Consider the following 13,696-nt stretch of genomic DNA (forward strand, 5'->3'; position numbering starts at 1 on the left):
TAGACTCTAACGGTTAGAGGTTTCCTACTTTTCTTGGAGGCACTGAACGTTACGTCGTTTCGACGGACTCACCGTCTACGCATGCGCGTTGAACGATCCAGGAAGTGCCGCACTTGTTTTGATTCTGTCGACAGCTGCCAGGAGCGGCAAACAAAATTGAATTAGACTTTGCCACGTTTGGCCACAAAATGGGCGAAAATTATTTTGCGTGAACCCCACTATGTCGCCGTGTTGTGGTCGCTTAATAGTGTATTTTCCCGACTAGCTCGGTCTACAATTTTTGTTGACAATGGACAGCACGGCGTTGGAAGTCGACGCCGTAAAATTCGCTCAAACCGCCGTTACCTACGACCAAAATGGGAAATACAACGAGGCTGTCTTTTATTATAAGGTGAGTACGTGGACCGAATGTCTGTCGTTAACGGGACCGTCTGTCGGTGAACATGGACGCGAATATAAGTTTACCGGATGCTCGATATTCGCTTAACATTTTAGTTTCTTCACATTAGTGAGGTCACCATTTCCGGTCTTATTGTCTTGCGTCACAAACACCTGAATCTAATCAGCAATTCCTCATTAATTGGATTCAGGTGTGTTGGAAAATGGAACTATGAAAAAAAATGGATTTTGTTGTCTCTTAACTGTAGGAAAGACATAAAAAATAAAAAAAAGTTGTTAAAATGGCAAAAAGTTTTTCCCCATGACTTTTGATGAATATTTTTTTCTCATTTTGACTGTTTTTGTATCCTACCTCACCAAAAACACAGAAATTGTAAAAACATAGCTGTATTAAATAATGGTATTCCAATGCCAACTACTCCAGCGATAAGAATATAACAATTAAATGGAATTTTAATGTTTTTTAGATTGTTTTGGTCTCCAACTGCACCAGAAAAGACAGATTCAGTAAAAAAATAAGAGTCATTGTAATAAATAGTGGCCTCCATTCTCAACTAGTACAGTAATCAGAATGAGATATAATTATTAAATTGATTTTTAGTTGGCCTACTTGACCAAAGACAGATATGGTAATAAAAAAAAAAGATAAAATTATTAAATTGATTTTTAGTTGGCCTGCTTGACCAAAAACAGATTTGGTAAAAAAAAGATAAAACTATTAAATTGATTTTTAGTTGGCCTACTTGACCAAAAACAGATTTGTTAAAAAATAAAAAATAAATAGCTGTGGTAAAGTGTCCCCTTATTGCCAGTTATTATTAATAATAAGAAAAGGTGTTCTTATTGATTTGTATTGAACATATTATACGTGCGTTATGCCATATGTTGACGTAATGCAGATACAAAAGCACATCTTTTTGAATATAAATTTGTCAACACAACAAATTTGAAGTATATTTGCCATACTTTTCGTACGTATTTGGAACTATTAGCAAAAGTAGCTTTAGGTGGCTTACAAGAGTGAAATAACTGAAAATTAATGCCGAATTTCCCTTTAGGAAGCCGCCCAAGCGCTCATTTACGCCAGCATGGCGGGTTCCAAGCTGGACGGCATCCAGGACAAAGTTAACGAGTACCTGGATCGAGTGAAGACGCTTCATAATGCGGGTAAAACCATGTTAAACTCATTTTAAAAATGACTGGTGTGAGTGGTTATATTGAGTAGCAACAAGGAAGTGTTTGCTCAGTGGTTAAATGACCTACTTTTTCCATGACATTATCTTTTTAATGTTTGGTTATGCGTAAGTGTCAGAAAATGGGTGTGTCTTGTGCCCTTGTCTGTTTTTCTTTTATTAGTCAGCTCTTCATGTGGAATTTTTTAACAGGATGTGTTATTTTCAAAATAAAAATACTGACATTGGTTGAAAAAATTGAATTTGGACCTGCCATTGACAGCAATAAATGTCCATTCTGTTGGAACTGGCAGCTAATCCAAGTTATAGATGGCAAATATTATTTTCAGAATCAAAATACTGACATTGGTAGAAGAAATGCATTCATATTTTAGGTATTACCTCATTAACATGTCCAATCTGATAGGAGGGGTGAAAGGCAAGGATATGTTATTACTATTATTATTATTATTGTTATTGTTATTTAAAAACGGCAAATACTGACGTCCCTTGAAAAAAAATATTTTTGGCTATTAACCCATTAATTAAAATTGACAGTGAAAGATGTCCAATCCAAATTTTGATGAGAAATATAATTTAAAAAATAGAAATAATGTGATTTTTTTTTACCTATTTAAAAAATAAAAATAATGTGAAAAAATATTTTTTTTACCTATTTAAAAAATAAAAATAATGTGAAAAAAAGATTTTTTTTTTTACCTATTAACCCATTAATTCCCATTGACAGTGATAAATGTCCAAACCATTTGAACTGGGGGAGGGGCCAATGAACAACGGTGTCTTTAGCTAGCTAGCTAGTTAGCGCTGTCAGTGGCATTAAACGCGTCAAACAACAACAAATTGGTCAAATAATCTGCATTTTCCTCCCTTCTAGTGAACTCGTCGGAAGCGCAAAAGAGCGACCCGCTAAAATCCCGTCACCAGGTGGAGCTAGAGCGCGCCCACTTCCTGGTCACGCAGGCCTTCGAGGAGGACGGCAAGGGAAATGACGACGAAGCCGTCGAGCTCTACACTCAAGCCGTTGAGCTGTGCATCAAGACGGTCAGTATCCTTAAATGTATCTATTTTCTTTTTAAATATGATCTAACTTTGCAATAGGCATGTCCGACTCAGTCCGATTAGCTGGCCACCGATTCAGGGTGTCCCCCGCCTGGTGCCCAAAGTCCGCTGGGATAGGCTCCAGCACCCCCTTGCGACCTTTGTGGGGTTTAGAAAATGTTTGAATAATTACAGTAATCCCTCGAATATCGCGGTTAATGTAGACCAAACATGACCGCGATAATCGAAAATTTGCCAAGTAACTTCACCCCTGTTAAACATATTTTTTTTTAAAAATTACAAAAATAAAAATGTGAAACTCTTAAGCGGAAGCGACTCTTGCTACTAGGACTCAGCACTGAAGTAAAAAATAATAATAATAATCCATAGCAGAAAAAAAATTGCAAAGTAGTGAATTCGCGATAAGTGAAGTCGCAATAATCGAGGGGTTACTGTAATTAGTTCATTATTCTATTAAAATTCCAAAGTTCGCAGAAAAGATCAGTGGACTGTACCCTAAAAATAACAACACAATAAAATAACACGCACAATAAATGATAATGTCACTGTGTGTGGCTCCAGTTTCTTAACTAGGTCTACAATGTCTTGTGTGTCTTGTGTCTGAAATTTCCAGAATATGGGATGAAATAAAATTCTAATCTAATCTAATCATTTTTAAATGTACTCACTTAGATTTTCCAGACCAAATTTTCATACTTTCACTGTGCTGCCACGTTTCGTCATGTTTGGAAACATCATTTCATGTGTCGACAGGCCAACGAGACATCGGAGCAGGCATTGCAGACCAAGCTGAAGCAACTGGGGCACCAGGCATTGGACAGGTGGGTTCCACCTTTTGGACCAAACTTCCCAGTTATCACGAGTCCGGGGTCCAAACGGGGTCCAAACGGGGTCCAAACGGGGTCCAAACGGGGTCCAAACGGGGTCCAAACGGGGTCCAAACGGGGTCCAAACGGGGTCCAAACGGGGTCCAAACGGGGTCCAAACGGGGTCCAAACGGGGTCCAAACGGGGTCCAAACGGGGTCCAAACGGTGTCCAAACGGGGTGCAAACGGGGTGCAAACGGGGTGCAAACGGGGTGCAAACGGGGTCCAAACGGGGTCCAAACGGTGTGCAAACGGTGTGCAAACGGTGTCCTTCAGGGCCGAAGCTCTCAAACAATCGGGCCCGTCGCAGAGCCAGGACAAGCCGGGACCCTCGGACCAGAAGCCCGGCCCGTCGGGACCCGCCCGGCAGTTTTTCCCACTGGGTCCCGACTTCAGCCTCCACGACCGACCGCCACCTCAACCGCTGAGGGCGGTCCAGTCCAGCGAGCCGCCGCACGGTCAGCGATACACGTCGGATGAGATCGAAGTCCTCAGGTATGAATATCCTTTCACCTCTTGTTTTTCTTCCAACGTCGTTATTCCCGATTTTCTTACAATGCTTTTCATGTCCGCAGGAGCACTTCGACAATCAACGGGATCGCCTTCGTTCCCTTCATGAGCGTGGACCTCAAGGAGCGCTTCGCCTTTCCCGTGCCTTTCTCGTCAGTCCCATCTTGGCGAACCGCCGTCCGTTAAAAGTCGGAGTGTCCTGTTTGTGGAATAGCTTTTAAAATTCTTTTCCCTAGAGACAAAATGGGCACCCTGGCTCTGTCACCCAAGCAAAAAGCAATCTTCTCCCGCTGGGTGCGACCCGACGAGTTTTGTACCAACCCCACCATGATCATGTCCGTGTCCAGCTTCAGCATCAAGCAGGTCGGCGCCGACCCACCGCGTTCTCCTTGGCGCTGTGGTTTTTGACCCTCCCCTTTCTCTCAGACGGTGGTGTCCGACTGTTCCTTCGTGGCCTCGCTCGCCATTAGCGCCGCCTACGAGAGACGCTACAACAAGAAGCTCATCACCAGGTAGTAAAAGGACGCCGAACGGGAAGTAACCGGCGACCGAAACAACGCCAATAACATCCCGCCGACGCCTTTTTAGCATCATTTACCCTCAGAATCGACGCGGGGAACCCGAGTACAACCCGTGCGGCAAATACATGGTCAAGCTCCACATCAACGGCGTCCCCAGGAAGGTAACGCTGTCGAGAACACGCCGTAAAAAGGCCGGGAAGGGATGATGTCAGTCGTGATCAAATGGTAACGATTATTACTAAATCCAGGATAACTGATATTTTGAGACGATATTCATTGGCAGTAAAAGTGTAAAAAAAATTCATAGACATCAAAATAAACGTTCTTTAGCATTTTATCTATTTATCTTGTCTCTATTTTGAAATAAATGACCGTATGGGCCGCATTGTCCTGTGTCATGGCGCCATGGCGTCATGACATCATGGTGTCATGACATCATGGTGTCATGACATCATGGCGTCATGACATCATGGCGTCATGACATCATGGCGTCAAGACATCATGGCGTCATGACATCAGGGCGTCATGACATCAGGGCGTCATGACATCAGGGCATCATGACATCAGGGCGTCATGACATCATGGCGTCGTGACATCATGGCGTCGTGACATCATGAAGTTATGGCAGGGGTGTCAAACTCGGGTTGGTTGGCGGACCGCATTAACGTCAACTCCATTTCATGTGGGCCGGACCATTTTAGATCTAATATTTCGATTTTTAAAAATTGGATTAAAAGCCCTAAATAGTCCGTTTTTATAGCTCTAAAGCTATGTTTATTTGAGCTTTTTTTTTCTTTGTAATGGAAGATTTCTTTTAATTATGTTCAATATTAAAGTGGAAAACGAAAAATATTTTTATATTTTTAGATTTTACAAAATGCTTTTTGTACTAAAAACACAAAGAAAAAATATTAGATTACTCATCTGAAATAACTGTTTCACTGATACGCATCACATTATTGGTCGGTCACTTGATGATTTTTGCGTCTCCTCACGCAGGTGATCATCGACGATCTCCTGCCGGCAGACCGCGGTGGCGAGCTGCTGTGTTCGTACTCCAGCAACAGGAACGAACTGTGGGTGTCGCTTATAGAGAAGGCCTACATGAAGGTGATGGGAGGCTACGACTTCCCCGGATCCAACTCGGTAGGTGGGGCCTTTGTTTTGGAAAACATGTTAGCTTAATGCTAACAGATGGTAGAAGATGGCATTGACGCGCTAGCAAATATTTGCATGGCGGTGCAGTTTTAGCTCTCCAAACCGGCAATGATCACTTTTTGGCGCTTTATTTCTTCCCCAGAACATCGATCTTCACGCACTGACCGGTTGGATCCCTGAACGCATCGCCATGCACTCGGACAACCAGTCCTTTAGCAAAGACGACACTTTCCGCATGCTCTTCCAGAGGTACTAATCCCCATTTTGTAATTCCGTCTAACATTAATGGCAGCGGACGTCCAATCCATTTGGACCCGGAGAGCTGCCAACCCTCCCGGTCAAAAGCAATCGGACGTCCATCGCCATCTATGGCGGCCAAAAATCGAGATTTACCGGCTTTTTTTCATAAAAAATGACCGTGTATAGTAAGGCTTTTTTTTTAAAAAAAGAACATGTATAGTAAGGCTTTATTCCTAAAAAATGACATAGTATAGTAAGGCTTTTTTTCATAAAAAACTACAGTATAGTAATTTTTTTTTCTTCATAAAAAACAACATAGTATAGTAAGGCTTTTTTTCTTCAAAAAACAACATAGTATAGTAAGGCTTTTTTTCGTAAAAAATGACATAGTATAGTAAGGCTTTTTCTTTAAAAAACGACAAAGTATAGTAAGGCTTTTTTTTCTCAAAAAAACGATATAGTATAGTAAGGTTTTTTTCTTTAAAAACGTCATAGTATAGCAAGGCTTTTTTTTCTCAAAAAAACGATATAGTATAGTAAGGCTTTTTTCGTAAAAAAACGACATAGTATAGTAAGGCTTTTTTTCCTAAAAAACGACATGTATAGTAAGGCTTTTTTTTCTCGTAAAAAACGACATAGTATAGTAAGGTTTTTTTCTTAAAAAACGACATAGTATAGTAAGGCTTATTTTCTTAAAAAACAATATAGTATAGTAAGGCTTTTTTTCGTTTAAAAAATGACATAGTATAATAAGGCTTTTTTTCTGTAAAAAACGACAAAGTATAGTAAGGCTTTTTTTCGTAAAAAACGACATAGTATAGTGAGGCATTTTTCCTAAAAAATGACATAGTATAGTAAGGCTTTTTTTCTTAAAAAACGACATAGTATAGTAAGGCTTTTTTTCATAAAAAACGACATAGTATAGTGAGGCTTTTTTCCTAAAAAACGACAAAGTATAGTAAGGCTTTTTTTTCTCCTAAAAAACGACATAGTATAATAAGGCTTTTTTCTTAAAAAATGACATAGTATAGTAAGGTTTTTTTCTTTAAAAACGTCATAGTATAGTAAGGCTTTTTTTCTCTCAAAAAAACGATATAGTATAGTAAGGCTTTTTTCGTAAAAAAACGACATAGTATAGTAAGGTTTTTTTCTTAAAAAACGACATAGTATAGTAAGGCTTTTTTTCTTAAAAAAACGATATAGTATAGTAAGGCTTTTTTTCGTTTAAAAAATGACATAGTATAATAAGGCTTTTTTTCTGTAAAAAACGACAAAGTATAGTAAGGCTTTTTTCGTAAAAAAACGACATAGTATAGTAAGGCTTTTTTTCGTAAAAAATGACATAGTATAGTAAGGTTTTTTTCTTTAAAAACGTCATAGTATAGTAAGGCTTTTTTTTCTCAAAAAAACGATATAGTATAGTAAGGCTTTTTTCGTAAAAAAAACGACATAGTATAGTAAGGCTTTTTTTCCTAAAAAACGACATGTATTGTAAGGCTTTTTTTCCCGTAAAAAACGACATAGTATAGTAAGGTTTTTTTCTTAAAAAACGACATAGTATAGTAAGGCTTTTTTTCGTAAAAAACTACAGTATAGTAAGTTTTTTTTCTTCATAAAAAACAACATAGTATAGTAAGGCCTTTTTTTTCGTAAAAAACGACAAAGTATAGTAAGGCTTTTTTTCGTTAAAAAAACTACATAGTATAGTAAGGCTTTTTTTTTGTAAAAAAAAACAACATAGTATAGTAAGGCTTTTTTCGTAAAAAACAACATAGTATAATGAGGCTTTATTCTTAAAAAACGACTTAGTATAGAAAGGCTTTTTTCGTAAAAAAACGACTTAGTATGGAAAGGCTTTTTGTGAAAATAAAAAAGTAAAGACGACCGAATCAAAGGCTTATATGCGCACAAATGAGACTTGACATGCACAAATCTCCATAACGCAAGACAATGCGGCCGATACGATCATTTATCTACAAATAGAGAAAAGATGAACAGATAAAACGTTAAACAAAATTTTAGGAATTCTGCGAGAAAATACGGTATTTTTTTGTGTGCGTCTGCAGGTTCCACCGCGGCGACGTACTGGTCACCACGGCGACCGGCGTAATGACGGATGAGGAAGGGGAGCGGTGGGGCTTGGTGCCAACTCACGCTTACGCCGTCTTGGACATCCGGGAATACAAGGTGAGCCAGGCCGCCGGGCGAGGGATTGGTCGCAGTGTGACTGTCCGTTTGTCTCTGGCAGAACATGCGCTTCCTTCAGCTGAAGAACCCGTGGAGCCACCTGCGTTGGAAAGGTCGCTACAGCGAGCGCGACGAGAAGAATTGGACGCCGGAGCTTCTCAAGTACCTCAATTTTGATCCCAAGACGGCGCAGAAGTTCGATAACGGTAAACACCGTTAAAATTAAGTCTGAAAAATACATCAAAAGTCAATGGAATAAATGGTCAAATATAATAAATAAATGAATGATTATAAAATGAAAGATTTTTTTTAAATATGTGAAAAAAAATCTTTCAATACAGTTAATCCTGAAATGAAACATTAGATATAATATAAATACATAAAAGTTTTCATTCAATATTAAAATTTAAATGAATATTTTGCTAATAAACCACAAAAAATGTTGAAAATAGCATTGACGTAAATATAAAATGCATTAAATGAATGAACTAAAATTGAAGTAGTTGAATAGTTTAAATAATATTTACAAATAAAAACAAATCGTTTGAAATAATTTATTGATATTTAAAACTAAGAAATGTTGAAATAAAGAAATACTAATTTAGATAAATAAATCAAAATAAAAGTCAATAAATAAAAATTTGGGTTGAAATAATTTATCGACATTTAAAACTAAGAAATGTTGAAATAAAGCAATAGTTGTTTAGATAAATAAACACAAATAAAAGTCAATAAATAAAAAATAGGTTTGAAATAATTTATTGACATTTAAAACTAAGAAATGTTGAAATAAAGAAATAGTAATTTATATAAATAAACCAAAATAAAAGTCAATAGATAAAAAATAATAATGTTCAGATAAGTGGAAAATTTTAAATCATAACATAATTGTTGATAAGATTAAATAATTAAAATATTTTTAAACCAAGACAAATTCATGTTGAAATAAATGAATTAAAAATAATTCTGAAATATTTAAATAATTATTGCAGTGGATAAATGGAGAAACAGAAAAAATTCCAAATTCAAATGAAAAATGTTAAAATATTAAAAATAAGCACCCTATTAATAAATCCTATTTGATCCTTTTAAATGACTATTGTATCTCCTTTTTGATTATTTTATCGAATACTTTGTTCAGGTGTGTTTTGGATCGCCTGGGAAGACTTGTGTCAATACTATGACGTCATCTACCTGAGCTGGAGCCCCGCCCTCTTCAAAGAATCCACCTGCATCCACAGGTGCGCCCCCGAAGACCCCCGTTGTCGCCGTCCTTTCTCCTCAAGCACGTTTCCTGGGTTTTGTGTCGTGCAGCAGCTGGGATGGCGATCAAGGCCCCGTCAAGGACGTCTACAGTTTAGCCAACAACCCGCAGTACAAGCTGGAGGTTCAGTGTCCGCCAGGGGGCGCCGCAGTCTGGGTGCTGCTGTCCAGACACATCACAGACAAGGTGGGCTCACAAGTAGATGCGTGCTGATAAAAAAATGTTTTTTTTTATGAATTTAACAATTCCAAAACAATATAAATATATAAGGGCGAGCAGTTAACACACTTTGAATTTTCGTTTTATTTATTTTTAAATATCAGAGTTGCGTTAAAGTGACATTTTTAATTTGATTTTTGATATCATGCCATTGAGGCTATTTATTTTAGTGACATTATTTTTTTTCCAGGAGAAAATTCATTATGATACAGTTGATTATGTTGAGTTCCCCACGTGCAATTCATATCCCATAATTTTTGGATGTTAAGTCGCACAGACAAAAAAAATGCACAATGGAAGGAAAAAAAATACAGTAATCCCTCAAATATCGCGGATAATGTGTAGACCATTAGTATGTGAAAATGTAGTATGGTATGTAGTAATAATAGGGGTGATCCTACTTTGTGGTTTTTTGATTGTTGTGGCCATGTTTGGTCGAAATTATCTGCGATATTTGAGGAATTACTGTATATATAAAGTTGGATTTGGGGGGGGGGGGGGGGCAAGAACAAACATTTGACATTAAAGTCATAGTACAATCGATGACAAGAGAAATAATAAGCACCTGTTAATGTTTTTGGATAACAATAGACTAAAAAAGCTTTCAGAGTAAAAAAAACAACAACAACCACAGCATAGAGAAGGCATGCTGGACTAGTTGCAGCCAAACTAGGAAAAAAATGGCGACTTACCGTATTTTCACAACTATATGGCGCATCGCATTTAAAGGCGCAGTGTCAGTAATGAGTGCTATTTCTGTATTTCCCAGCAGTCACTGCGCAGTACTTTTTCTACGGGAAAAATAGTAGAGTCGGGGGCTGCTTGCCGTAGTTGTCCTATCGACTGATTTGTTTGATTTCATCATGATAACAATTTTAGTATTGGTCCATATATAAAGCGCATTGGATTATAAGGCGCCCTGTCTATTTTGGAGAAAATTTAAGACTTTTATGTGCACCTTATAGTCGTGAAAATACGGTATATTTCAAATTCAGTCCTCAATAATCAGACGTATAATATTTTTAGGAACGCTATTTACTTACGGCAATGTATTTGGGCTTGGGATCAGATTGCATCATGGAATTTGTCCTTGCCATTACAGGAGGACTTTGCGCAAAATCGGGAATTCATCACGTTGGTGGTTTACAAGACGGACGGAAAGAAGGTTTACTATCCAGGTGGGTGGGACTCAAGACCACAGTCTGGACAAATCAAGGTTTGGATCATTTTTGGCATAATTGTAAATTTTGTTTTGACCTCCCCTCGCAGCCGAGCCCCCTCCTTACATCGACGGGATCCGCATCAACAGCCCCCACTACCTGACCAAAATACGCCTGAGCGGGGGCGGCTCGCACACCTTCACGCTAGTGGTGTCGCAGTACGAGAAGCAGAACACCATCAACTACACACTGAGAGTAAGGATCTCTTCTTACCTTCTACTCCACAGGTCTCAAAGTAGCGGCCCGGGGGCCAAATCTGGTCCGCCGCATCATTTTGTGTGGTCCGAGAAAGTAAATGATGAGTGCCGACTTTCTGTTTTAGGATCAAATTGAAATGAAGAGTATAGATGTATATTACATTTCCTGATTTTCCCCCTTTTAAATCAAGAATTGTCATTTTTTAATCCACTTTTTCTTTGTTTTTAGTTCAAAAATCATTTTCTAAAATCTAATATATATTTTAAAAAGCTAAAATAAACATTGTTTTAGATCTATAAAAAAAACGGAATATTCAGGGATTTTAATCCAGTTCTTTTAATCCATCTTTCTGTTTTAGGGTCAAATTCAAATGAAGAGTATAGATGTATATTCAATTTCCTGATTTTCCCCCTTTTAAATCAATAATTGTCATTTTTTAAATCCATTTTTTCTTTGTTTTTAGTTCAAAAATCATTTTGTAAAATCTAAAAATATATAAAAAACTAAAATAAACATTGTTTTAGATCTATAAAAACTGAATATTCAGGGATTTTAATCCATTTATAAAAAAAAAAAATCTAAATATTATATCTAAAATGGTCCGGCCCACATGAAATGGAGTTGACGTTAATGCGGCCCGCGAACCAACCCGAGTATGACACCCATGTTCAACTCCATATATTCGGGTCAAAAAAATCAAGAAGTCATTACCGTATTTTCTGGTATAAAAGCCGTATTTGTCGCTCCAAAAAAATGATGGCTTCATCCAGGGTACGGCTTTTATGCACACACATTTGGCCTGAAATGAGAAATTGTCAGAATCAGCCATTTTATGGGGACAGCTTATACGCAGATGCGGCTAATATGCGAGAAAATATGGTAAATACAAATGTCTAATGTGTGTGTGTGTGTGTTTTTTTTTTTTGTTGCTCAGGTGTACTCCGGTTGCAAATTCAACTTCTCCAAAATTCCAAATCCCTTCACACACACCAAAAGGGTACGTCGTGGATGGACAGTCATTTTTTGTGGTTTTTGTGTGTGAATTTGACTTGGTGTGTCCTTTTTTGTGTTTTTTTTGTGTGAATTTCTCATTTTGTGTACATTTTGTTTTGTGTGTGAATTTGACGTGTGCCAGTTTATGTACTTTTGTGTTTGTGTGTGTGTGAATTTGATATTTTGTGTGCTTTTGTTGTTTTTGTTTGTTTTGGGGTGTGAAATTCACATTTTGTGTATTTATTTGTTTGTGTGTGTGTGTGTGTGTGTTTGACATTTTGTGTGGTTTTTCTGTTTCGTTTGTTTTGGGGTGTGAATTTGAACCTTTGTGTATTTATTTGTTTGTTTTGTGTGTGTGTGAATTTGACATTTTGTATGCTACTCGTGTACTATTTTTGTTTTGTGTGTGAATTTGACGTGTGCCAGTTTATGTACTTTTCTTTGTGTGAATTTGACATTTTGTGTGCTGTTTTAGTTTTTTGGGTCGTAAATTTCATGTTTTGTGAGCTAGTTGTGTACTATTTTTGTGTGTGTATGTGAATGTCTGCCAGTTTGTGTACTTTTTTGTTTTTGTGTGCTTTTTCTGCCCATTGTTTTGTATGTGTGTTGAGAAACATGCGTGTGTATATACCTCAGATTAACGGCCAATGGAAAGGCGCCAGCGCTGGTGGTTGCGGGAACTACAAGGACACGCACAAGAACAATCCCATGTTCCAGCTGCAAGTGGAGCGGCCCGGTCCGCTACTAATAGAACTTCGAGGATCCAGGTGACGACCCACTCTCATTTCATTCACGTCCACCACGGACGGCGTCCAATTCCCTCCGTTTTTGACACCCCCCCCCCCCCGTTCAGGCAGTACAGCGTGGGCTTCGAGATGATCACCGTCACCACCGCCAACGCCAGTGACTCCGCCGCCAATTCCACGCCCAAGAGGACCAGCGGAGATTACAGGTGAGCCTGGCAACCCTTGAAAAATGACATTAACCCCCTGTCGCCCCCCAAATCATTTGCACCCAGGGCACATTGCCCAGAGCAAAAACCGGCCCTGCAGAAATGTCAAAAAAACACGACTTTTCGGTTTTTTTTTTTGCAGATGTGGTTTTTGCTACATGGAGGCGGAGCACGTGGCGGCCGGCGTGTACAACGTCATGCCCACCACTTTCCTGCCGAAACAGGAAGGACCCTTTTTCTTGGACTTTGCCAGCATTGCCCCTCTGAAAGTGGCGCAACTGCAATGACGACGCCCACCTGCCATGGCAGAGACATTAAAGCCAAATGGCGATCCTTTCAGGTACGCCGTTGGCACACGCGCAAACACTTTGAATGAAGACTTTGGAACGCCATTAAACGGGATGTTATTCAACAAAACCAAATGTGTAAAATAACCACTTGCCTTTTAAAGGGTTTTGCATCACTGTTCGCTGTGGTACTTGGATGTTTGGTCGCCGGACTTTTGGTCGAACGGACCTTTGGTCGCCCGGACGTTTGGTCGCCCGGACGTTTGGTCGCCCGGACGTTTGGTCGCCCGGACGTTTGGTCGCCCGGACGTTTGGTCGCCCGGACGTTTGGTCGCCCGGACGTTTGGTCGCCCGGACGTTTGGTCGCCCGGACGTTTGGTCGCCCGGACGTTTGGTCGCCCGGACGTTTGGTCGCCCGGACGTTTGGTCG

At 39.0% G+C, this 13,696-nt stretch overlaps 1 protein-coding gene across 1 annotated transcript; it reads left to right on the forward strand.

Annotated features, from left to right (window-relative positions):
* The first annotated feature begins 63 nt into the window (after nucleotides 1–63).
* capn7 (calpain 7) lies at nucleotides 64–13,447 on the forward strand. Its single transcript, XM_077598158.1, has 21 exons — nucleotides 64–391; nucleotides 1,458–1,566; nucleotides 2,467–2,633; nucleotides 3,405–3,472; nucleotides 3,794–4,012; nucleotides 4,093–4,179; nucleotides 4,264–4,390; nucleotides 4,454–4,539; nucleotides 4,616–4,709; nucleotides 5,548–5,694; nucleotides 5,849–5,955; nucleotides 8,013–8,133; nucleotides 8,195–8,339; nucleotides 9,275–9,374; nucleotides 9,448–9,583; nucleotides 10,719–10,794; nucleotides 10,886–11,031; nucleotides 11,969–12,031; nucleotides 12,664–12,794; nucleotides 12,881–12,979; nucleotides 13,122–13,447. Exons 1-21 carry the CDS (start codon nucleotides 290–292, stop codon nucleotides 13,264–13,266), a joined length of 2,475 nt encoding a protein of 824 aa, XP_077454284.1. The 5' UTR covers nucleotides 64–289; the 3' UTR covers nucleotides 13,267–13,447.
* The last annotated feature ends 249 nt before the right edge of the window (nucleotides 13,448–13,696 follow it).

The sequence above is a fragment of the Stigmatopora argus genome, chromosome 4 (assembly GCF_051989625.1).
Source record: "Stigmatopora argus isolate UIUO_Sarg chromosome 4, RoL_Sarg_1.0, whole genome shotgun sequence".
NCBI lineage: Eukaryota > Metazoa > Chordata > Actinopteri > Syngnathiformes > Syngnathidae > Stigmatopora > Stigmatopora argus.

What these genes read in the sequence shown, in the direction of transcription:
- capn7 (XM_077598158.1), top strand. Translation starts at nt 290, where the DNA reads ATGGACAGCACGGCGTTGGAAGTCGACGCCGTAAAATTCGCTCAAACC. An exon ending in GCCTTTCCCGTGCCTTTCTC is followed by an intron (nt 4,180 to 4,263) that starts GTCAGTCCCATC and finishes TCTTTTCCCTAG; the next exon opens with AGACAAAATGGGCACCCTGG. An exon ending in AACAAGAAGCTCATCACCAG is followed by an intron (nt 4,540 to 4,615) that starts GTAGTAAAAGGA and finishes ACGCCTTTTTAG; the next exon opens with CATCATTTACCCTCAGAATC.